This window comes from Diadema setosum, chromosome 7, assembly GCF_964275005.1.
Source record: "Diadema setosum chromosome 7, eeDiaSeto1, whole genome shotgun sequence".
Taxonomy (NCBI): Eukaryota; Metazoa; Echinodermata; class Echinoidea; order Diadematoida; family Diadematidae; genus Diadema; species Diadema setosum.
Genome location: NC_092691.1, coordinates 5090374 through 5117910, shown reverse-complemented (window position 1 = coordinate 5117910; position 27537 = coordinate 5090374). Strand labels below are relative to the sequence as shown.

The 27537-nt window shown below is 38.0% G+C and overlaps 1 protein-coding gene across 1 annotated transcript; it reads right to left on the bottom strand.

Annotated features, from left to right (window-relative positions):
- Nucleotides 1-8461: 8461 nt before the first annotated feature.
- Nucleotides 8462-25568, bottom strand: LOC140230596 (GPI mannosyltransferase 3-like). The gene is made up of 13 exons (XM_072310738.1): nt 25189-25568; nt 24338-24455; nt 23419-23523; nt 22407-22555; nt 21746-21877; nt 20298-20357; nt 15618-15669; nt 13509-13720; nt 12708-12772; nt 12056-12272; nt 10864-11044; nt 9988-10026; nt 8462-8673 (listed from the first exon to the last, which is right to left on the bottom strand). The coding sequence occupies exons 1-13, from the start codon at nt 25521-25523 to the stop codon at nt 8575-8577; spliced, it is 1764 nt and encodes a 587-aa protein (XP_072166839.1). The 5' UTR covers nt 25524-25568; the 3' UTR covers nt 8462-8574.
- Nucleotides 25569-27537: the final 1969 nt, after the last annotated feature.

Below are 27537 nucleotides of genomic sequence, written 5' to 3'. Positions count from 1 at the left end.
ATCTGGGGCGGCTTCCTTGGAGTCGGGGTCCTTTACGCCACAGACTGGAGTGTGGTGCTGCAGTGGGTCCCTGTCCTCAACTGGAAATATACCAAGACTGATGAGGAGTCATAGCCCCATGCCAACATAGCTAGGAATGATATTATAACTAGTGTAATAAAGGTAAGCATCTCCCCAACAGGTGCTTCAGCCATGACAAGAATGTGTTGTGAAATTTCTGCTTTAAAATAGTAATACATTGTGGCAAGTACAACATGGAATATACAGCGTTATCTATAGATATTTGCTTGTATATTGTGTATTTCATGGAACAAATGGGGGGGGGGGACTAATAATACCTGCCACAATGCATCTCTCCTCAAGCTATGCTCTGCAGATTTTGTGGGGCAACACATACATTCATGTACATAGGAAATGGAATAGGAGTTCTGAGTGCAACCGCTAAGTGGAACTTTAACCCTAACTAGGCCGGGGGGGGGCCTCCGAGGCCCCCCCCCTCGACGTTCCGCGCGATGTATCGCTAACGTGAAAAGCTATCGCCGCGACGTTTCATGACTTTTTTCTATCGAGTCTCCCGCATCTTTTGACACCAAATTCGCGATGCCCGGCCGCGCGGTTCCGAAGTTTCGCATAAATATGTACATGCATGTCAGACCAAAAATTGCTCAAAAATGTGAATTCGTGTACAATTTCAATGGAAACTGTGCTTACAGTCAAATTTCATAAAAGCATGATTATTTTGGGGTTTTATTGATTAAAATCAACTAATAACATATTTTCTCGTTCAGAACAATGTCGCGGACAAGTTTCATCGAAAAAACAATGAAAAACATAAAGTCGAAAAAACAAAGAAATACATAAGAAATTCAAAAAACAATAAAATACTTAAGAAATTTTTTTGGATGGCTCAATTTTTTTCTCTTATATTGGCTTAGGACACTAAAAAGAATATTTACACAAAAAAAAATGTGCCCATTTTGGGCTTTATTTAGTGATTTATACCAAATTGTCTGATTTCATGCATCATTATGCATAAATTAGCATAATTTAGCATAAATGACAATTTTTCAAAAATCTAACTTTGTAGTACTTTAGATTACATCATAGGCAATGTGTGTGCCAATTTTCGTCGCGATCACGCGGTCGACAGCCGAAATCTGGAGGGGGGGCCTGGGAGGCCCCCCCCCCCCCGGCTCTATGATCTACCTAAATAGCCCGGCCTAGTTAGGGTTAAGCATATGGATTGTTTTACCTGGTAAAAACAAAACCACAACGCCTCAAACAACAACAACCAAAACAAGACACCAGAATTTCACTTTGTACCACAGGGATTGAGCAACTCTCCTATCATTAAACCGTCTGTGCCAAACATGAAATGACATTCCAGGAAATATCTGGGAATGGTCCCATGTAGGAATTGATTTCATTGCTATTGTGCTGCTTATTTTCTTTCACATATACAGTGTACATTGTAGGCCTACTGTTGTATGCAGTATGAATATCTGGATCTAGGAAATGTTCATTGAGCTTGCGTTTAACCCTATTCTAACTGGGGGGGGCAAAGATTTTGCCGCGTCGTTTCAAAACTTTTTTCATTGAAGTCTTCCGCATATTTTGAGACCAAATTTGCGACATCCGGGTACACCGTTCTGAAGTTACGTAATCTTATGCACATGCATGTCAACCCGAAAACAGCTCAAATTCATGATATCGTGTGCAAATTGAATGCAAATTGTGTTTTTTGTTTAAATTGATATAAATTAGATTATTTCAACTTTTAACCATTGAAATTAATCAGTTCTAGTGTAGATAAGCCTGAAAAAGTGCCTACATCAAATTTTGGCGAAAAAACGATAGAAAACAAAAGGTCAAAGAAACAATAGAATACATAAGAAATGAACAAAACAATAAAAACAAAAGAAATTGATTTTGATTGTGCTATTCTTTTACATGAACATTGTTTGATATGTCTTGAGGAATTCTGACACAAAAATTTAGCAATACTTCAGTCTTTTTAATGGAGTTATAGGTGAAAATATGATTTCATGCACAAATTTTCATAATTAATTTATTAAAAATAGAAAGGCAATATTTTCTATTGTATGACCATATAATCTTGTAGTTGACATCCAGCTCTATCTTCAGGCAAAATTTCGCGGGGATCGCGCGATCGGTGGCCGAGATCTGAAGGGGGAGTCATGTTGACCACCCCCCACCAGTAAAAACTTGGTCTCAAATAGCCCAGTTAGAATAGGGTTAAGGCAATTGACCCGTTCTGCAAGCAATTCTCCGAGTTCCTTTAATGCCCCCGAACGAGATTCTTGTTGCCCGTCGACAGAGAACGGATAGGTTGGTAATCCACCTGTGCGAAAGCAGTCAAGTAGTACATGTATCCCCCTTTCCACGGTCAACTACACGTGCCAGTGAACAATGAAAATATCGATCAAGTGCGAGGTATGAATAGAGCGTGCGCTGATGGGCTCACAGCCTCTTTTGTTCTACACAAAACCAGGCACCTGAACAGGATGACTGGAGGCAGGGAATACAGAAATCTACTGAGCTCAGCTTTGATCGCTGTGTACTTGTTCATACGGGATTTATAGCAGAACAAGCGCAAACTAAATTAGAATAAAGATGAATTATGCCGTAATATACACATTTTTCCAACAGAAAGAGAACAAATGCTGATTGTGATGAAATAAACGTGTACATCTTTTTATCAAACCCATTTTTCTGGGCATTATACCACAAAGAAGCATGAATTTAGGCCACAAAAGCGGGCACTCGTCTTCATCGTGGGAACCTAGTATGCCAGGTTCCCGTCTATTGGTTGCTCCCACACAGGAACCTGGCATACCAGGTTCCCGTAAGGAACGGGTTAATTCTTTATTCTTTAGTTAAAGACACCTCACAACACTTGCACTGGGTTGTACAAAAAACACATGTGTTTTGGTAAAAAAATGTAGCAGCTACAGCACCCTTTTCCTATAGAAATCAGTACACCAGTGTAATTTGCTCTTTTTTTTCTCTTACATTTTACCCTCACACAGTGAACTAATGCAAACATTTTCTTTTACGCACTCCTCTCTTTTTTTTTTGACAGCATATCAGCTCATGTGTATGACCCGCCATTACTGCTTGAACTCCTGTGAGAATGAAGAAGTGCTACCAGAAGGAGGACATAACTTGGAATACGAGTGGATCTTCCGTTTCAACAAGAGATGAGAAGGAATCCAAATGTGCCACAGCATGATGCAACCATCGTAATTACTGAACCCCAGCTACAGCAACAATTGCCAGCATAGCTTGACTCTCTGCGAACAAGAAAAACATTGTTTCTGACTAACCTTACAGTTCGAAGAATTGGACATAAATTGAAAATTCATCCTACGGCAAAAGTCCAATCAGAGATTCCTGTGATGGCATCTGCACGGAGATTCATTAGCTGCATTCCGTGGAATCTCTTTGGAGCGCTCTATCGATCTTTTCACGCATTTGTGTTCATTTTATTTGCGGGTATCCACTTGTGCAGACAAAAGAAAAAATGCTGATATGATACTTGTATTGTATGCTGGGTTGGAATGTTCTTCTTGAAATAAATTGTTATTTGAAGTATACACCAGTTTTGCATCCAGGTTGATTTTTCAGTGATGGCATGGTTAGTAAAATACAGTATTGTTTTTGGAGACATCTACGGAGGTTGAAGCCGTCATTTGCCAAGCTTTAAAATGAAATTTTAATCACCGTCTCTTTTTTAGATGTCTCAGTGGAGCAAATACTACAATGTAGAATGTATATACAGTGTACTGTATCTTGAATGTAGTCACAGTCACAGCACAAAGTTTGTGCACGAGAAGTGCACCATCATGTCATAAAAATACAGCGACATCTTGACAGGTGAATGACCTGCATTTACATTTAAAATCTACAATATGACTGAGGGATGTTTCACAAAGAATTTAAATTGATCTTTAAAGTTGAGATTAACTTAGAATTATGGTATGCCACTGATTTTCTTGTTCAGTTATATTTCATGTTTTCAGAATCTAATTCAAATTGTTATCAAATGTAGAGACAAAGTCCTTAATCACTTAGTTTATCTTGTAAATTGATGGCTGCATGAGGAAGTCTCCAATATTTCATTTATATTGAGAAGTTAGAATACATACATTGTACTTGCACCATTGAAGACACACATAGCATACCATAATTCTAAATAACTTTTAAGATGAAAATTCTTTGTGAACTCCACCCCCCCCCCCCCCCCCCCCCCCCCCCCGGATTGTTACATATTCACACTTTGAATACTCGGTTTTGTAATGTTCAATGTCAGTGTCGTACCCAGAGAAGCAAGTATAAGAGAGAGACAGAAGAACTGAGATACTGAAGAAGAGATTGATGTGAGGGAAGAAATAAGGAGAGGAAGGGGGAGAGAGAGAGAATGGAGTGTGTACAATTTTGTAACAGCTGAGGAGAAGGGGAAGGGGAAACTGCATTGAAGAATAATCTCTGACATATGTTTTCACTCAATGGGTTGGTTATGCAAGAGTTCATGTTTTATTATTCTCTCAAACTTATTGCAGATTTTACATTCAAACCAACATGCGCATGATATAATTATGGTGTATATATGGAGGATACATGTACAGTGTACATGATATATTGTGCCACACATATCCGTATGGTTTATCAAAACAACGTACACTGCCCCCCCCCCCCCAAAAAAAAAAAAAAAAAAAAAGAAAGAAAGAAAAGAAAACAACTTGAGGCAAACACAGAGGACAAAGAAATACAGCCCACAGAGTCGGGGATCAACATTTCAAGAGTTTGTTCGCAAAAACCGATAAGTCCATATTTGCCAAATGGAGATATTTGCGATTAAAGGTCAAGAAAAGTAAAGAGAATAATAAGAAAATACATGTATTTGCTTCTTTTGACCATAACTTCAAAAATGTACCTTTACATGTAGTGACCAATATATCATTTAAAAGGTATTATTTTGTACTTCATGACAGAGACCGTACTTCAAAATCTTCAAAAATGGACTTATCGGTATTTGCGAACAAACTCTTCATTTCTAGGTCCATAAAGGTGACTTCATTCAGTTACGGTATACTTTAAAGGTAATTCTAAATCAGTTGAAAGTTTATCTGAAAAGGAGTATACGTACAACAATTTTACTACAAGTTGTACTTTACAAGCACAACAGTAAAATTTGATCAAAATCAGATAAGAATTAAGCAAGTTATAAAATTGTGAAGTTTCACTACTTTTCACACAACAGTCCTTGGACAGTCAATATAAGTACTAGTACATGTAGTATGCAAACGAGTGAGCTGATGATGTCATTGCCTCACAACTTGCCATATACAGTACATGTAGTTTGTAAACAAAAATTTGTCATTTCCAGCTTTTTGTTAGAATGCAATTATGCCCAAGTCTGATATCTTAATATTTCTGACTGATCAGTATTCTGAAGAAAGTCAGCCAGGAATATCATATTTTACACTTTAATAGCAGAAAAAGGTTGATTTTTTTTTTCATTTTTTTTTTTTCATTTTTTTTACACAATGGAAAATTGTGAGTTCGCAAAATCACCTCACTCATTTGAATACAATTTTAGGCCCTACTGTTTCAGAACTTCCCTAATTTTTATCAGATTTTAATCAAATTTTCACTGTTCTACTTGTAAGGTATCCCTTTAAGAGTGTTTTGATTTAAAGATACATGTACTTACATGTAATGAATTCAAAACAAGGAAAAAATCATACAGGTTGAATTTGAAATTATAAGCATACCTGATTTTAAGGTCACAGAAAATACTGGGAGGAGGGGGAGTCTCCCAGGCCCACCGTGCAGTTGGGATTATGCGTGGTTGCTACACATACAGTACATCTAACTTCGAAACTACCCTGGCTCGTTACATTTCGGTCATCTCACTGGGGTCAAGTCAAACATCATTTCTCCAACTACTTCAGGAATGGTAAAAGGGGAATGGGGATACATACGAAGGGAGAACAGGCACCTGACTCCAGTGATTTCATAAAACTTGATTTCTATTTCAGCACTGTCTAGACAAACACATACTACATAACTATAGAATGCATGTTTCTATCAGATTTTACATGCAGCATTATTTAATTTGTTGTTGACCTTAAATAAGTAATGCCTGTGGATATATGACAAAAATCCCTGCACTATATTAGCATTCATATGCTACAAACAATAATGTGACCACTCACTGTAATACATGTACATGATATAAAGAAAAGATGGCAAAGTGTGACATATCTGTATATCAACCCGTAGAATACTAGTCCCAAGTATGTACTCAGGCAGGTGTCAATGGAAAATGTGTGTTAAAGCACAAATCAGCTTGTCCTCAACGAGTTAATATGGTAACAATGGGGCAATAAAGCTGAGCTACAAAGCCTGTGCACTCTTTGGATATACTTGTATACTGTATAGCAAATACATTTTGTACTTTGAGCAGAATGAAGAATTCACATGAATGTTTATCATTATTTTTTTTTTGTAGCATGATATTGCATTTGACCCATGAACCTCTGTTGTGTCTGGTTTTGCCATACAGTTTGTGCTAAATAGGATGCATGCAGCATTTTAAGTTAGACCACCAAGCCCAGTGCAACGTACCACCATCTGGTATGTTACGAACAAGACTATGACCACTCACTATTATGCAAGATGCAAACGAAAGACATTTCAGATGCATAATCATGTCTACCTGATCAGGCAATTCTTAACTTTAAACAGGCATGATATTCTGTAGATTTAAATCTGATTTGAGATTTTTTTTTTTCCCTGAAGTCAATACACATTTTGCTTTTTCCATGTATCAAAATCATCTGAAAATTTTGATTTCCGATTTTTTCCACAAACCTCAGTATCATCCCTGTTTAAAACAAAAAATAATTTAACAGAATATAACAAAATATAATAAAAAAGAATACAAGAGAAATGAGACCTGCAAAGTCACCCCAATGCACAAGTTATCTTGCTATGTCTATTAAAACTCTTTATAATGTGGCTCCATTGTATGAGGACACTAAAATGGTTTGCACTCTGAGTATGATGAGAGTGATGCCTCAGAGAATATCAACTTGTTTTGCTTTGTTTCACTTTGTTTTTTTGTCCCTGTGACCTTTAACCTTCATCAAATCATGTTTAAACTCAAGTACAGGTATGATGTGAAAGTGTGACATGTGCATCTTTAACAATATCATTAAACATATGCCTGGACATTTGCACAAGTATATGTATTGTTAACAAATAAGATAAATCATAACAGCTACATCTTTGGGTAGATAAACCATAAACACTAGGTTAAAAATGAAAGCCCAATGAAAAAGATTAATATAACGTTTCACAAGTCAAATGCAAACATATGTGAAAGGTTCGTTACATACAAAAATAAATTGCTGCTTTCATAATGACTTTACGTTGACCTGGGACATTTTCTTATTAGACAAAAAATTAATAAATATTGTAACTTCCACACACATAACAAACCAAAAGGAACTTTGATCTCTGCATATCTATTGCTGTCTTCAGAAAGAATGGAAAGAAAGAGATGGGGTAAGGAAGAGCTTAGTATATAAATAATGCACAGGTGAGAGAGCATAATAGTAATAGTGGAGATGCAGCACACTCAATGGTATTTGCAATGGTGAAACATGCATGTCATTGTGAATACCCGAGTGTGAGCTGAATCTCCACAACAGCGTAACATCCCAAACTTAAACCTGTGCATCATCTGCTTCTTGGTTCTATATACTGTTTTTCATTTGCCTTTATGGGTAAATACCAGTCAGCTACATGCAGAACTTGCTTTTGAAAATGAAAAAAAAAAAAAAAAATCCGAAATATGTTCCCGACACACTGGTACTAAAACAAGAACTTGTTCACAAGCAGGCAATTGAGTGTATACACGCTTGTAATTGACACAGTGTGCATTGCTTTGAAAGTATGCAATTGTGACGTCAATGAGCATGATTAAGGCAAGCCATAGTCGCACAGGTATTACGAAGCACTCCCAGTATACAGTCAGTGGAAAAAACTTAGCGGGCATGTTAGGCAAAATAAAAGATTGATCATGCGATTGCTCTCAAACAGTCATTTGATTAGGTTCCATATCACTATTTTATCTTTATCATGATATATCTTGCATGCTGCACAGACGCAACCAGTTTTATACTTAGGAATTACAGTTCTTCCTGTTTGATAATACTGTGTGCATGTACTCATCACAGTAAGTACAGTGTACAAGGAAATACGTGTACACTAACCCTTGAGTACTAAAGTTTACATTGCAGAGTCACAGAGTCGTGTAAGTTTGCATGATGAAAAAGTCCAAAAGTTTTTCCTTCTTTTCTTTTGCTATCACGCTGACTTCTTCACAAGTAGACATTTGCATGAAGTCGACAGCCTTTCGCAAGTCCCATGCATGCAAATTTATGTGAGGCTTGCTGTACAACAAGTTCTGTCATTACTAAAGGAGGATGCATGTTATAGTGGCATAGGGGGACACTGTCTTCCGAGATGCAGCAATTCTTGTCATCTGTCATCATCTAGCCGCTCTTCTCCGCGAGCGAAGAGGAGGACACGTCGTCCCATCTTTCCCTCAGGCAGGTGAGTGTGGAAGTAGTTTGAAACCTGGCACAATAAATAGAAGTGCAACAGTTGATGAGCTAGCTCAGATCACATGTGGTTCTATCAAAAATGTTCCTCGGCTGACTTATAATACAAAAGATTACACCACAAAAGTATAGTATCAGGGTGGCATGTGTGTATTCCGAGTGATACATTGTAATTCTGAACTCGAAAGACCCTTCTACTGTTACATGTACATTAGAAAATAAATGCATAAAAAGAAATCGACAAAAATAGCAGCAAATATTTGATTCACTCATCCCTGGATTCATTTGATGGCCAATGTCATGACCTGACAAAGAAGCAATATCTTAAGAAATGAAAGTAGATATTCTTTGCACAACATATTTGTAAATGTATGCATAACATAACAGAGATTTTTCGAATACCTTTACAAAAGACGTACTTGTCACTAAATGTGTGGTGCATTGAGTATCTTCAAGTTGATAGATGGGGTTGGACCATTATAAACTGTCACTATCATTCTTACAATCAATGCCAATTATCATGGCTTGGAACAAAGGAATGTGTGATTTCCTTGGTAATTGTTACTTCTGTACATTTTTCCAAAGTATGTCAAATTTATACATAAGGTTGAGGGAAACCGGCAAATCAAAAGATATCAGTAAGAAATGGGTTAAGTTCATGTTTCTATCTAAGTTCTGCTCCACCCCTTCTAACCTTCCACCTCAGGAATGAGACGAAGGTTTCTTATGAAATATTATAAGCAATGCCTAACCTCAGTCTGAGGGGTGCGTTTGGGCGCTCAAAAGCGTACAAAAGCAATGCGAACCAAAGCGCACCGAATCGTACTGTGCCAGATTTGAAACGTTAACCCGTTGAGGACGGACTGATTTTGCTACAACACGCATTTCCCATAGAACCCTGCCCGAGTATACTCGGGACTCGTCCTCAACGGGTTAAAGCACTCTGTAGAGAAAGCGTACCTCATGAGTTATTTTTAGAGGAGGTCACACAATCTATAGCAACAGAGTTATTCACCTGGCATGCTCAAACTACTTACAGGTGTCCCAAACAAAGAGAATAAACTCTTCGCATTATGACGTATGTGCATGTTACACGCATTCTTCACATGCCAACTTATGTCCTGCTTTTGGTACCTTATGGAGCACACTGAGAAGTGCACTTTTGGCTCAGTTTGGTTCAGTCCAGTACACTTTAGGAGTGTTCGAGCATTCCTCTGGCATGAGTATGTTACGGTTCGCCTCAGGAGAGCGCACAAACGCATCCCGTACATTGTATCTAGACCCATCTATCTTTTGACAAAACTTTTGGGGATATTTAAATTTAACTTGCCTCCCGATATCCGTTTTCTGTCAAGAAGTCCTGAATATCCTGTTGAAATAAACAAAAGAAAAAGATGAGCTTCCAATATTCGGAAGAATAGTCATAAATACTGGTACATAACAACATAATGCATAGCTCTAGATATTGCTATAAATGGCACATATTATTGCATTTATGAAATTTTGCATTTATGAAATTTTGCAAATTGGGATTTGTAGGACAACTTTGCAGATGATACACCTACTACAGTGGCACAGTCAGAATTCACCTTCATATATATGTGGATTGAGTGACTGCAGCAATACCAGTAGAACACATCAGTGAATGTTTGAGAAAAATTGGACAATTCGTTCAAAAGCTATGAGTTTAAAGTTTCTGTACAGTCACTGCTGGATGCGAGGAATACTACAGTTCATGATGTCACATGCGTAGAATGATATACTAAGGAAAATACAAAGAGGATTCCATAAAATTTTCACTTTTTGAAAATAGTACACATTCCCTTGACTTGCTACTGACGCATGTGTAAGTTAATATCATTCCCCCTGCCTACTGAAAGAGGCAAGTCAGGTGCTCTTTTACTATGAGAGAAAAGTGAAAATATGTCAAATTTTCACTGGTTGTTTAGTGTGAAAAAGAAATTATACAAATGTACCTTGGAAAGACTGAAAGACACTGTAATGTATGTGATGCTGAAAATTCTTGCAATTGTGATCATTTACAACTAAGCAGAGGAAAAAGTCTCGATAAGTTTCAATCTTTTTTATTTCATCTTTTGTTTCTCAAGTCTCTACTGATGCTGCTTCATGTAAAAAACTAAAGAGCTGTCTGATCAAGGCATTCACTTTTTGTTTCATGACTGATAAGTACGAGGGGAAAACTTACTGGTTGCAACACATCAAATAGAATGAGGTGAGTGGGAAGGTGGTGCGAGTCTTTGTACTCTGTTCTGAGCCATCCCACTGGGTCGCTGTAAAACTGAGAGGATTCGTCCACATAGTCTGCTGCCCTCTGGAGATTTGGCGGGCATTCCAGGAAGCGCATGGGTAGTTCCTCATGGACAAAGCTGGCAGAGTGTGAAGTAGAAAGATGGAAGGCAACTCAAGGTTAGTGGATATAAATCTGTAACAGTGTGGATTGTGCTGATTATTACAAATTGCAGAAGTTTTGTTATTGATAAACACCACTGACATGAGATGATCTATTTGGTAAAAGGATTGTAAAAACTGGAAAGAGAAAAAAAAAAAAGATTTCTGGTAATAAACATTTGTGGCAATACTCAATTATTGTTTCACCCAAGTGGGTTTGTATCTCCCACAGGGTCCTCAGATGATGAACTCTTTGTGTGCTTTGAGTGTTGTTCGGCACAGAAAACCCCATAGTTTTGTACACACTGTTCAAAGTCCCTGGCACAGAAGGGATTTTCCAGGATTTTAGTGCATACAGAACAGTTCGGCGAGGGGAGTGTGAAGTGATTGGATGCAATATGGGTTTATGACGATAACTCTCATGAGCTCATCATAACGGCATGACAACTGCTCAACAGTTTGGTACATCCACACTCAGATCTTGATAAACAGACTGAAAGCTGTACAAACTCTAGATACAATTGAGTAGTGCCACTGCCATGGAACGTGAGCTGGGCTGGGAAATGCTGCAACTGTGACACGGGGTAAGATGCATCGCTATATTCCATAAGGCATTTGTGGGTTGCCTGCCAATCGTACATTATCCAAGCACAAAAAGCCCTGCATCTGGTCTGAAGGGTTCTTCGGAAGTTGCCGTCTACAAACTTTGTCCCAATCGCCACAAATAAAAACTTCTACAAGTATTCATTTATACTAAGGACCAGCACAGACTGGAACACATTGCCATAAGTAGGCACAGACATTAAGAACAAGAATACTTTCAAAACTGCAGTCCTCCACTACAGTCAAGAGCAAAACCACTAGCTTCTAACTTCTCTCCTCGCGCAACCAAAATCAGCGCACCCCCTGTTTGGCTGGACCCTGCATAGGGGTGTTGGAGAGTACCCCTCAAGAATAAGGGGATGACACATAGTCCACATACAATGTACCTGTAATATGGTGTAGAGTGGCAAGGCATGAGAAAAAGCAAGGACCTCTGTTGCCCGGCAACATGCTCCTGAGCCAGTTGTCGGGCGTGGCCCATGACATCCAGCACCCCTCTCTGGTGCAGCAGCCCAAAGAAGACACACGCTGGGATGTTCAGCAGTAGGTAGAGAACCAGCGGGGTGGACTTGCCTGTCTGATGAATGTGCTCCATAAACATACCTGCAAAAATGTGACCAACAACCCCAGCACAAACAGGTGACATGCATACCGATTACTTCTTCCTATACAACACTTCAGCTATTAGCATACTCTAAGTAATTGCAAACACAAAGGGGTTCTACTACTTGATAATCACTTGCATTTACATTGATGTGGGTCTTACGGTCAGTGAAATTACCTTGATTTTGCTCTCTTCTTTTCTTTGTAATTTATGATGTACTCTCCCCCTCCCCCTTTTTTTAATCTACGACAGGATGAATAATTCAATGATGATGCGATAAAGGTCAGAAAAAAAAGTAATGCCAGTTATTGCTGTTTGAAAGTACGTACAACACTTTGATAATTACTGATTGTATCATTACCATGAGATGTACTAGATTTGTGCAATATGAATAGAAACATATGCTTTCCAATGAAAGGGTAAAGAAGTCTTACCACAAAATAACATACAGATGGGCACTATAGGATAAATGAAGCGGAACTCCTTGTGACTTGCGAAACTGTAGTTTTTCAAAAAGAGATTGTTAGGAACAAACAGAGTATAGATACACCATGAAGAAGACACAGTGGGATATACACGGAGAGTGCAAGAGATATAATACCGTAACTTTTGGGTTCTAAAAGTTTCAACATTTACTTTGAAAGGACTATGTAATTAAATCTATCAAAGAGATGGCAAAATACCGGGATTGTTTTGTTGTTGTCGCTGTCATCTTCAATAAACATGAAACTAAATCATTTATGAAGTCCAGCATGCAAGTGTCCCCTTCAGATGTCATCTTATATCATTGGTTTGCAAGACTGTGTCACTCCATCATTGCTCATTCCTAATCACAGGGCGCACGTTACAGCTTGCATACATGAGGCATTGAAAGTACTTTCGGTATGCGCAAATAATTATGGTTTGGGTCATAACTCTCTACATGTAGGTCTTGGTTCCAAATGTTCTATCAACAAAGGACAGCAAAATGCTAAAATGATCTGGGGTCATATTTATCTTTGGATCAAAAATTTCATATCCTAATAGTAACACATAATGTACTATGTAATAAATTCTTCTAGCTCTATCCTCAAAACGAACAAACAAACAGACAAACAAACAAATAATAAACAAGCAAAAACTGACCAAACATACAGACAAGAAAGAATAAAGAAAATATTATGTAAAAAATTCCTGACACTTGATAAAAGATAATTATATATAGATGAATCAAAAGAAAGCAGTTACGTAATTACCTATAGATGCATATGGTCCAAACTACGGTGAATAAGAGAATACTGTGCCTCCTAAATGTCATTTTGGCCCCCATGAGGAAGCATGGTATGTGGGTTCCCATGACAACCGGAAAGCCCTGCGTGAAATACCAATGCCAAGAGTGCGTTCCATAGAACGCACCAAAGTCATTGATGAAGTTGAAGTCTATGAAGTTCTTCTGAACGCACACCCACTGAAATTGATAAGGAAAGACACACTCAAAATCAAAAATTACAATACAATTTGTCACAAGAAATGTAAATGTCTCATTCTGCATCAAGCATAAAGTAGATGAGAATGAAATATAAAAATGACAAACCATAAAACGAGACTTTTGTTTGTTATTTGTTTGTTGTTTGTTTATTCTTTATTTCATAATAAACACAATTTCTTACAGCTGCCAAAGTAAATGTTGATTTGTAAATTGGAAGACCATCTGGTTTAATAGGTGTACATGGATATTCTTCTTTGACCCAAGTTCATGCAGCACTCGTTGTCTGATTCCAAAACCTGGACAACACAGGCCATCATCACGATCAGAGAAGGATAAATTGAACATGATTGTCATGAATTCATTGGTGCAAATCCTCCAAATCATGCTTTAAATCTGGACACACAGGCAAACATGCAAGAATTTGAAATTAATTTTGTAACAGGGCAGACTATGCTTCTTGATCCATCTTCTATTCTCAGCTCCCTAATAAGTGCTACCTCTCCTTGAAAATGAATGATCCCTAAGATTCATAGAAATCATGCATATTGACAACATACCATTCACTAAATATCACGAAAAATGTTTTATTCTGCACAATATTGACACCTGTGATCAGTAGGAATCCTATGTTTATCAGAGATATCAGGCAAATCACATCAATTCTCTTGTGTGGATTTGAAGACGTACTTCAATAGACTTGACCCCTTTTAAAATATAAATTGCACCAAAAGTAGTATTAAGCTGCCCTAAAGGGAAATCCATGTACAGATGATGAATAATAACAAAAGGATTGCATAAATGATGCAAGATGTAAATTTCTGAACTCTTTCCTTGAATCTATACAATGCAATGTCAGCAGCCTTTTGTAGCAGAAATAAATGATTAAATATGAAATAATATCACATATCTCAGTCAGTCCTATTAAAAATGATGGCGTTTCCTAGCCTTGGCAGAATATCAAACACATAAATTCATAAAAATCAACCTCTCACTTCTACAACATTAACCCTAATCAGGCTGGGGGGGGGGGGGGGCGGAATCCGCCCCCCCCCCTCGACGTTTCGCGCAATATCTTCGCAGCGCGATAAGCTCCCGCCGCGATGTTTCATGACTTTTTTCTTTCAAGTATCGCGCAACTTTTGAGACCAAAATTGTTGCGCCCGCGCGTACCGTTTTGACTTGACGCCCGTTCGAAAAAAATTTGTCAACCCCAAAATTGCTCCAAAACGTGATTTTGTGTACAAATCCAATGCAAATTGTGTTTTTTCAATTAATTCACATAAAAATTCATATCTTGACTTAAAATGGACGAAATTAATTTATTTTAGCATAATAAAGCTTCGAAAAATGTCTGTGACAAATTATGGCCAAAAAACAAACAAAAACAAAAGGTCGAAAAACAAAGAAATACATAAGAAATTCAAAAAACAATCAAATACATAAGAAATTAATTTCGATACAGATTTTTTTTTATCCTATGTCTCAGGAGAATGATACAAGAAACATTTTAAAAAAGAAATTAGCTTAATTAGAGCATCAACAAGTGATTTAGAGCCCAAAACTGATTTTATGCATACTTGTAAATTACAATAATTAATTAATATAAAATATAAGAAAAATTTTTCGGAGAAAGCAACCATACATTTTGATAGTATACGTCGCGGGCGTCGCGTGTGCCGATTTTCGGCGCGATCACGCGTTCCATAGACGAGATCTGAAGGGGGGGCGGAATCCCCCCCCCAGATATAGCATAGCCAAAAAAGCCCAGCCTGATTAGGGTTAAGCTTCACTGGGTGGGCCTGATGAATGAATGTATTTCACCAACAAAACCTCAAGAGATCGCAAAGTAATGGCCTCAATCTTTGAATTTACTCACATGGCCATAAAACAGTCTGTCTACCAAGAGGGAAATCAAGATGGCACCCACACTGGATTGCACAAAGGAGAAAGAAAGGAAAAAACAAGGGAGATCATCAGAGCATCACGACAAGGAACATATAATGGAGTGGAGAAGCACATACATGTACACTGTGATAAATGATGACCTGGGTGAGGATATTAGAATATTTTGATCACCGGCTTTTCCATGCCAAATATCATGGTGTGGAAATCAATCACAAAAGGACATTGCAAAATTTATAGTAATGATGCAATTATTGAATTATTGAATTCCTGCACAGCTTTTCAAACTCATAATACAATCACTACACATTTGGTGATCTTTCAAGTAAGATTAATATGTTGACGAGTTCAATACTGACAATTTCAGTTTGGTTGTTTGAATGTTGATTTTCTATGGTTAGGTGTGTACATGTATGTGTGAAAAATTTACATGGTCACCATGTGATCATCCTGAGGACTGATGGAATTAATTCTGGGTAGCTCTGATAAGAGCTGAGTGAGCTTGACCAAAGGTCAACAACCTGATTTGCAATTGGCTGTACAGGGGGTTAATGACCTGGAGCAGACTGCACGATGAAGACCTCAGAATGATGTATTAGATCACAAAACCACCAAAGATCGCCAGAGATAGATTTTTTTTTCCTTTCGATTTATGTACTTTTTTTTTTATAGTGATGGCAGATTCTGAAAGAGCACACTCCAAACTTTAAAATGATGTATAACTCTATACAAATGGACTTTCCTAACTTAGCAAAATAATGGGGAAAATGACACACTCTTGAAAAGTGTTTACTGAGAAAAGAGGCTTTGAAGTTAAGTTTCTATGCAAGTGCTCTCACCAAGTTGCGCACTGTGCAATAAATAGGACAAAGGCCATGATGTAAATCTCCACAGCAAACATAATAAAGGGATTATCAGATTAAGCTTAAATTTTGTGCATTCTACTACCACATTCTATTTACTGTAAAAGTGGATATTTTCGCGCGACTAATTTTTCGCGCTAGGCCGGGTCAGAAGAGTTTCGCGTGTTTTTAATTCCGCGGAATCAAGACATCATGCACAGGAACGTATGGCAAGCAAAAATATTCGTGTGTTTTTATTTTCGCACTAGTTTCTGGTTGCGCGAAATGCGCGAAAATTTCAACACCGCGAAAATTTCCACTTTTACAGTATGACTAATGACAACTTTCAAATCAGGAGCATTGCCTTTTCAATAGTTATTAGAGTTGAGAGTGGAAAGTGTTTTAATTTTTTTTTGAGAAATGAAAATGGGTCACTAGGGAATACCTTATCCAGGGCTCCACACTAACTTTTATTTTTGGTGGCCCAAAGGCAAACATCCGACCTTTTTTGGTGGCCCGATCAGGCTACCACATTCTTAATTTCTGAAATTTTGGTGGCCCGACGTGCATTTTTGGTGGCCCCGGGCCACCAGACAACCTTTAGTGTCGAGCCCTGCCTTATCACACTTTTCTCCATAGAAGTGTTCTAAAAAAATGAAAAAAAAAAGTAACACACTATTTCCCATTAGTTTCAGGATCATAAACATTAGATTTTTGTAGAAAAATTGCTCTCAAAAAGTATGAAGAACTTAGGATTGCCTAGGTCAACCTATTTCACCTACATGGTATGTATTTCCAGTCCAAAAACCCAACAGACAGGACACCGCTGAAAGAATACCCCTCGTGACCACTTTCCATCCTAATCTACCTCCTCTCCACAATATCCTTCATGACAATCAACATATCCTTCACACCTCTGATCGTCTCTTACAGGCCGTTCCAAACACTCCCATCCTGGCATACCGATGCCCCCACAACATCAAGGATCTCATCGTTCTTCCTGAAGTACCCTCCCTCACTGACACTTCTTCTCCCAGCATGGCACCTTCAAATGCACAGCCATTAGGTGCATCACTTGTAAAATATATATCCACGAGGGTAACTCTATCACCCACCACTCTACTGGCCTCTCTCACCACACCAAGGGCAACATCATTTGCATCACCACCAATGTTGTATATCTCATCACTTGCAGAGTTTGTAGGATCCAGTATGTTTGGGAAACCACGACCACCTCAAAATACACTTCTATGGGCACAGACCAACTGTCAACACAGCCAAGCTTGACACTCCAGCTGGCCACCATTTCAATCTCCCAAATGATTCTATCACTGATGTGATTCTACAGGGCAACAAATCTTTGGGCACTTGTACACCTCTTATTCCTGATTTGCTCTTTCCTCCTGTCAGAGTCACTTTTACATATAGCCCTTATCCACCTACAATCAACAATCAGCATTCAACTGTTTAATATGTAATCTCTCAAATCACCTGGAATGCACAACTAGATACAACTGCATGCAGAACTCCTGAACACATGCAAAAAGAGGGGCACTGTTCCCAAAGGACTCCTCTTAAAGAAGACACCCGCCTTCAAAGAGAACAGCTCACAGGAATAATGGTAATCCATTTTATTCAACAATTCCAATGACAGCCAATACCAACACCAAGACTGAATGTGTCAGTAGCACAACAATCAGGACCTCTGAACGCAAGAAAATGCATACTAGAAGATTTAATAGAAGGAAAAGACATGGAAGGAAAACCCCAACGAATGAGCGTAACAACAATAACTTCAATGCTAAAAATGTACACCCATTTTCCTTAGTTGGAAACCCCAAAGTAGCCATTGTGAACCTCTCTCACTACAAGTTATCACCAGCAGAGACGAACTTACTCTCTAAAGGTCTGAATTTCTGTCCCATGCCCCCTCAAGTTGCTATAAAATGGTTGAATATATAAAGTTTGTAATAGATTAAATGGAAACGAGCCTCACCATGGAACACCCTCTTCCCCCCCCCCCCACACACATACATACATGTGAACACCTGGTCATAATCCTTACACTGACAACATACATAAACATACTCAGCCGCAACAGAGTAAGTTCCACTCTTGATTGATTTCGGTAATATTATATTTGTTTGTTATCTAGTATTGTATCTGTTTAAAATATTTTGTATTATATTATTGTGTATACCAGACAGGTTATTGAAGTTATAATTATGTTAAAGCATATATATTTTTGAATCTATATAACCAAGGTTATTTGAGTAAGTTTTATTCTATTGGCTGATTATTACTGTTGCATATTGTCATTGTAAGTTTCTGACAAAGGACAAAGCCCAAAAGCTTAGCAAAGGGGTAACTGCTGCAACAACTTGTACATCGCAGCTCCGTCCCAGGTGCAAGATTTGTTGCCAATATATTTACAGCTGTATATATACAGCTGTATATATATATATATATATATATATATATATATATATATATATATATATATATATATATATATATACACACATGCAGACATATACATAAATGTACATTATGCATCATTTTGTATACATGTATCTCTCCCTTTACATTGTTGCTTTGCCCTTCTGGATTATATATTATCTATGTATAGTTTGATATGTTTTGTAACTTGCATTTGGTGGTTAACTCTCACTTTCATTTTGTTGCCACTGACTTCTTTGTACACTAGGTTAGGGCTTGCTGCTTGTTCAGCCCCCACCCCTTCCCTGATACTGTTGCTATTTCACTCTTTTCCTATTCTTTATCCCTCTGTTGTTCCTTATCTTGTTTGATGTTGCCTCCCTATTCATCCTTATCTTTCACAGGTTGCCCCCCTTGATCCTTGGGATCATCACTGACCCACCTCTGCCTTTTGTCTGTCCACCCTCCTGCTTTAATGCCCCTCCCTTTGATACTTGTTGGGCTCCCTGCCCATGACTTCTAACCAATCCCTTTTGTTTTCTTTGTCCTGTGTCCCTAGCCCTCCCCTGGCTGTTCTTGTTGTGTGTAGTCCTCATACATGTATGTGATTGCTTTCCCTACATGTTTGTCATTTTGCCTCTGACAAAGATTCTACTAGGATCAAAAGCTCAGGCCCCTTTTGACTCCATTTCACTCCACTGGCTTGCCACTGTTTTCAGCAGTTTTATTTGATACATTTATTTCCAGTCCTCACATAAAACCTGGGTGTGCAACTTTCTGGTGGTTTTGTGATGCACTGTCATATATATGTGAACATAACATCCCATTACAATGAAAACAATGTGAAAAATGCATAACACACCCCTGGTTCAGTTCACCATCAATTTAGGAGTATATAATAAAAAGATACACAAAGATACCTAATCAAAACTATAACAGAAAAAAAAAAATACTTTACACAAAATCTGCAAAAATACCTTGTCAAGAAAAATGGTTGAAATGTATCTTGTCAAATATTCTTGTTTGAAATGTAGAAAATAAATATTGGCATGCAAACAAGACAAAGCATCACTGCATCATTAGTACAGCAGCACCTGTTGCATTTGATACTAACTGTAGAAGCTGTTATTTTTGCAAGGCATTACTTTTTTTTAAATTTTGCAAATCACTGTTCAACTGTGAATTTAACAACATGCAAAAAAAGTTCCTGTGAGGTAAGGTAATGGTTCACTTATGATAGCCTCTTCTCGCGAAAATGTCTGTGACCTTGTCATTCACGAAAACACCTGTATATAAAAATAACAGCTTATAGCATATACAGTGTACACTGCACTAATATGCACAATAATTGCATCCTCAAAGTGAATACATACCCCACAGGTAGATAGAAAACCATGACTACTCGCAGTACTTCCAGCAATGTAATGAAGAAACTGTGAAAAAAGAAAACAGCAACACAAAAGAATGATGAGACACCTTCAATGAAAATGATGCATTCAGCTCAGCAATGTTCTTTATGCTCAGCTAAACTGCAGTTGTAAAAGTACTGTATACGCCGCATATTTCGCGAGGTTTTTATTTCTGCGAATTTTGCGAGTCAGGTGCTTTTCTCGAAATTAACCCGTTGAGGACGAGTCCCGAGTATACTCGGGTAGGTGTCTATGGGAAATGCATGTTGTAGCAAAATCAAACCGTCCTAAACGGGTTAAAAACATGCAAAAGTATTAAATTAACTCTGATCCAGATACGAATGTGACATGCACACATGTTTCTTTGTCAACCACATTCAGTACTGTACTCCACAATCGCAAATTTCACCACTCATAATATTGTCAGGAAGTCCTGATTCACAAAAAAAAAGAAGAAGAAAAGATTAAACTAACCTCGCTAAATATAAGGCATATACAGTACCAGGTAGACCAAATGAAAGTCCAATAAAAATACTGTACAAAGCCATTGATGAAATTGCAACATAAAGGTGTATGTCTTGCATGAAAATATAACAGGAATATAAAAAAAAAAGGGTACATCAATGTTTCTTTTTTCACTTTTTTCCTTCTTTGTTATCTCAAGGTTAAACATAAATGCAGCACATCAACAACAACAAAATTCTGTTTGAATAGACAATTCTAAATGATGAGCACTGACTTGCAGCATAAACATGTAGACCTAACCAGTTTTGCTTTGTGGTGGTTAGAAAGATTAAGAACTTTGTGTTGTCAATTGCAAGTGTCTCCCATCCAAATAATTTCCTCATATCTTACACCACACAGCATTTAATCTTTTACCCCTTTCTGAATTTTTGATAATACAAAGTTGTATATCTATTTGCAATCTCTATTAGCACAAACAAGAACAAATATTTGAATACTTTTTGTTTTATCCCTATGCACTGAAACTTTCAGCTATGGGCAGGTGAACACAGATATCATCTTAACATGACTGAATACAACGCGAATTAAACACTTTACAACATTCACTACAAGAAAAATAATTTCAAGTTATTAAAGCGGTACATGATGAGGCTGTCACACTATCCAATGCATTGCAAACTGCTTATGTAACTGAAACTGCACATTAGTGAACACTTAACAATAGTTGGGATACTGTAAAAGTGAAAATTTTTGCACGAGTTATTTTTTTGCGCTTGGCTGGGAATTAGATGAATTTCACTTGCTTTTAACTCCATGGAATGTAAATATAAAATAGTATTTTAGAAAATATCTAGCAAAAAAATTATATGCTTTCATTTTTGTGCTACTTTCATGTCACATGAAATGCACAGGGAAAAAATTTTTTACAGTAAAATCAGGTGTCGCACCTTGGCGGAAAGATCTCATTCCATTGTCGGCCGAGGTTGACATGCCACAGACACAGAGGGAGCCACTGAATGACAGCTGTCGGTCGAACGAGGCAAGCTAGGGCAACGACTGCAGCAAAGAGCCATGAGTTTCTGTAAAACAGGAAGCAGTGATTGTAGTAGAAGAAAGAGGAAAGATGATGGCAATGATGAAGCAGAAGAAGAAGAAGAAGAAGAAGAAAGAAAGAAAGAAAGACAGACAGACAGAAAGAAAGAAAGAAAGGAGTAACAGGATCAAATTCTTTGGACTACCATAATTACAGCTTCAACTATTTTAGATTATCAGTAGGTCGGATATAGGTCGGATACTTGATATAATGAGGTAATATTGCAGGCTCCATTTCATTAATGCTCTTTTGTTTTTATCCTTGATATAACAATATATGCGATACAAGGAAGACTATTCGCAAGTATACTCCGGCAGGTGTCTATAGGAAACATGTGATGTAGCAAAGTCAGCCCATCCTCAATGGGTTAAGTGGCCCAAAGTGGCTCATTATAACAAGGTTCCTCTGCATCAAGCTTAATATCAGTAGGATTCAAAGAAGGATTACACTTTGCTTTGGACAGTTTTAGTCAACTTAACATACTCAAGATCTTTAGAAAATGAATATCTGGATACCTTGTCTGGCTAATCTTCTTGTCATAAAGCCAATCCTTCGGCCATGGGAAGAAGTACAGGCCAACTGATGTTAAACAGGCCTCCATAGTGTTGGTTAGGGTTCGAGTTGCACTGTAGAACACATACCACGAGGCTAGATTCAAAATAAGCTGGCATTTGGTTTTGTAAAGAAATATTACTTCACATACACAGGAAACATTGAATCACTCAGATGTACAGTATAATTGAATAATTTCGCATTTGCTCCCTTAGTAAAGAGTGAGTGCTTTATCTATTCAAAATTGATCTAATCGCAATTGAGCTAGCAAGGACTTTACATGAAGTAGGTTTGAATCTCATATCTCATTTTTCTGTTTGTATCGATAATTGAACAGACTGATCTTGATGAGGAATTGAGCATAAACATTGCAACAAAACCTGGCTTGATAAAAATTATATCTCTCCCTGAATAGACCCCCTTCCTTCATAGGATATGAATTGTTAGATAAAAATCAGAATTATATCTGACCAAATAAATTAGAATAAATGGTAATTACCCAGTAGCATTTTCAGATGCATTAAGTAGTATCTTGCATCAAAGGTACATCATATATCATGCTAGCAACCACCCCCCCCCCCCATCCCAAGAAGAAAAACAAAACGGTTTCTGTGTAAACTATGACATTTCATATAAAGCACAGCAGTTTCACATTGATACTCGTGATCATATACATGTACTCCAGGAAAGTATTTTTGATTCAGTTAACCGATTAATGTAATCTCATGTTCAGCATGTGTAGGCTGCATTAGGCCTACAGTAATTTGGTATACCATTTTCAATACAATTTATGCAGACTGATACACACATTTGTAGATAAGTAAATGAGATAAGAATAGGTAATATCATCCATGCACTCTGATCGAACAGCACAAGGAACAGGATAAACTGATATACCACAATGAAAGGCACCTATACTTGTACTGAAATGCTTACAAGTAGCTACACTGTAGCTGAGCACCATGGAAAGGATACTGTCCATTTTCCGACACTGTGTCCATGGAGAAGGCAAGACACTTTGTACAGACAAAAATCTCCTATTGCTGAAAATGTCGCTTGTAGAATGCGTGGAGCAAAAATCTGGAAATTGAGAGGAAAAACAAAATGCCATGATATGTGCCACTCGATCAGATGTGAACTGACAGAAACATTGAAAACACATCTACTGGTACGTGCTTGATTATCATCGGTACATATTGCATCTTTTCTTTGAGTTGCCTCTCTTATTAATGCATGAGCACAGTTGGAAAGACAGAAAAAGAGGGAAAATGATGAGTGGAACAAATCATGACAACTAAGTAAAATCTATGAAAATGATTAATTACCTCCACCAAAGAAGGAGCTTATGTATTCATCGGCGTTGGTTTGTTTGTTGGTTTGTCTGTGTGCAAAATAACTCAAAGAGTTGTACAAGGATTTGGATGAAACTTGCAGGAAAAGTTGATAATGATACAAGGAACAGATAAATAAATTTTGGTAGCAGATCAGAACAATGAATTTGAAGCCGAGCGTATTTGAGGTTTGCATCAAGATGCGCTCCACAGCACATGCTCTGCTCGGGCAAGGTACCGCACAGCTGGAAGCTGATGACGTAAACAGAAGGATTCTATATTGGAAAATGTGACTATTTTCAGCATGTGTGGATGAGTGGAAATTAGCTGCTTGGCAGAGGTCTGTGCTCTTAGAGTGCTTTTCTAGTTATGTTTGGATTGAAACTACAAGAGAGGAGTCATATGCTTGATTTGCCACAACCAAAAACAAAAAAAAATCTGAAATATTGATACAAAAAAAAAAAAAAAAAAATCTGAGACAACATATCTGGATTGTTAAATCATGCAGCAAACTCTAGAATGTAATTTGACTCAGTGAGATATTCCATTCCTTGAATTCTTACCAAGACTAATGGATAATCCAGATTAAGCATGGCAAGGACCTTGTATTGAGCTGCAAACAGGGCAGGGTAGGTGTACCCCCTAAGTCCAGACTGCCACTCCCATGTGAGGTAGCCATATGTGTGTCAAAGTTCGTTAAGGGACAAGCGCATATCCTGTAACACTTGCTCCGAACATTTAAAATGGTAGGCCTACACATAGTACCTCATGTCAGTGTAAAAAACTTAGTAATGAGAACAAAAATAGGTACAGCAATTGAAAATTGAACAAAAATATATCCTTAAATAGCTTAAACCCTCAAGTCCTGAGTGAACTTTGCTGCAAAAATTATCATATTTGTACCTTTGAATTTTATGCTCTACTGTATCATAATTGGAGAAAGAATATACTGCACATGGAAGCTACATAATTTAAGAAAGAAATTCCCGAACATTTGCCAATCTCAGGGAAAAACACATTACCTACTCTTCTGAATTACGTTGTAAATTAAAATTTGCAAGATTTTGAATTTTGAACAGACCCTATAGGCCTTACTTCAGAGTCTCTTTTCTCTCTGGTACACACTTTTCCAGAGCGTGTGTTTTTTTTTCCCAATATCCAGATAGGTTAGGAGAGTCCATTTGAATTGAGTTAAATACACCAAGGTACCGGTACATCATTTTAAAGCTTAAAGTTGGCTCTTTTACAATATGCCCTTAACTAAAAAAAAAATCCATGTCTGGCAACGTTTTGTTGGTTTCATGATGCAAGGTCCAATATATGTTAAAACATGTCTCATAATAAGATCTGAATAGTAAACTACACATCGGTCACATGTATACATGTACATGTGAAAGCATGACTCAAAGGATATCCAAAGACCATTTTGTGAGCCACCTCCAGCGACTGCCAATATTCATCTGGGACAAAAGATGTCTGCACCAGGGCTACATTGAGCCATCTGAAGAGCAAGAGGAATGTAGCAATCTTGGGGTCAGACCATAAGCCCTTCTGTTTCGCCCTCCTCGACGAGTCCTTCGCCCTCTCATGGTCAATGGGTCCGAGGGTCTCTACTTGAATCCCAGGTCTTGCTCGTAGATTGTATGCCATGGCACTATAGTACATCATACAAAGTGATACAAACAACGAAAACAAAGAAGGATTCAGGAAAGGTTCCATTGGGTTATTCCAATAGACCCCTAAATACATTTTTTTTTTTTTTTAATCTACAAAATGCCAGAGCCCTCCTGTGTTGTACCTGGTAATGTCTGATTGAATTATTGAGGACAACACAAATTCAGTTTTGGGGATGGGGAGGGGTCAGCAGTCATACCTAGGTAGTACAGTGTAGTAACTACAGCTAGTGTACATGAATATCTAATCTAAAAAAGTTGTCCTCTTTATCATCTTGTAGAGTACATGTAATTTAAATGTATTGATATTATAATATTACAAAACAAGCGCCATAAGACTCGTACAAAATGTTTGGACATAACATATGCATAGTTCAGATTCTGAAAGTTTTTGATTGGGTTCTAGTACAGCTGTATATCCTCCCTGCCCTGTATACTGCACACAGCAGTCTCGCACACAACGCCTGCTTTCTTTGCAGCTTGGAAGGCTTGGTGGCGATACCCCGAGAATTTGCATGCCTGTTTTCGTTCGTCTGATGTGTAGAATCTTTAGTTATAATACACACCGTCGATTCTTTATAGTAGAAGATGGTTCCTTGTAGTTTGTATAGAATCTATATCAATCAAATTTAATGGGTTTGGTTTAACTTTACGTCTACTTCCAAGGTATAAATTACTAAATTACAGAAAGAACGGCCCAGATGAAAGTCATGCTGTACAGCATCTTGCATGGATTGATTGCTATTCCACCTGAACCACCTTACATTTACCCGGTAAAACGATCAGCTGGACAAAGACATTTAGAGTTTCTACTCAATATCCACAGCAACTCTGCAGGACATCTGGGTTTCAAAACTCCTTCTTCTCAAGTGTCATACGCTACTGGAACCAGCTCCCCACCAGTGTGACAGCTGCTCCTTCCCTAGAACAGTTTAGGAGGCAGCTGGTTGAGGTATACACTGCGTCAAATCTAGTTGGAAGATGAGCTAATTTAATTTTGCACAAAGCAAAGCCTTACATAGCATACTAACTATGGTTTTAATGTTAGCTAGTTACAAAGCAAAAGGAACACTTTTTTTTTTTTTTTACTTTAAAGTTTTATTCAGTGTAATTATGTAACGAAACAGCATCAAACAGTGCAGGATGGCACACTAGTTTCAGCACCGCACAAAGTACGAAAATACTCGTCCCAGAGGTCAGTACTTCACCTGGAAGAAGAAGAAGGAGGAGGTCCGCCCAGCTAAGCGAAAAAGTAAAGGCTGTTCTGTCAATCCGACACACACTAAAATCAAGGTGTGGGACTTAATCCTCTCCGGTTTCTCGAGAGCAGTCTCCTTCGATGCAGCTGCCAGACAAAACGTACGTAATATAGATTCTAGCTAGTGCCCGATTATATGCTAATACAGTTTTACAAACAAATACATGATGCTTTTTATTAGAACAATAATAAATATGCAAAATATTTACTATTAAAGTTGTGCATCTATGATGGCCCGGTACGCGCCGTAGGGGTGCCAATATAGTCGAGATTCACTCTTGCTTTCTTCCATGTCCCCAGGTGTAGCCTTTCGTGTTGGGTCCGTCTGCACGTCCCCAAGTATAGCCTTTCGTGTTGGGTCCGTTTGTCCGCAGGTAGAGAAGTTCTATAACCTTTCATGTTGGGGCCGTCTGACCGCTAACTGCTAACAGCAAGGTTGTCCTACTAGTGTCCGGATAATAGAGAAGTTCTGATAGAGAGGACCAGATAATTGAGGTTGGACTGCAGTTGTTTTAGGCTAGTTGATAAGCAAGTAACTTTAGTGTCCGAAGCAAGGCCAAGGGCCAGACTAATTACATGTACCGATTTCAACCTCCTCGGCGTTGCCTTTAGAAAGTGCTGCTGTTCTTGAATCTTAGTATCTTACTAAGATACACACACTTGTACTTACTAAGATACTTACCCTAAATCTTAGAGCTCCATAACTATACACAGCCCAGTCGCCGCTGTACATTACATACGTAGCGCTGTATTCGCGTAGCGTATTAACAGCGTCTGGTCGGGCTAAGAGCTCCAGGACATATAGACAGATACTGCAAGGAGTGTCCCAGAT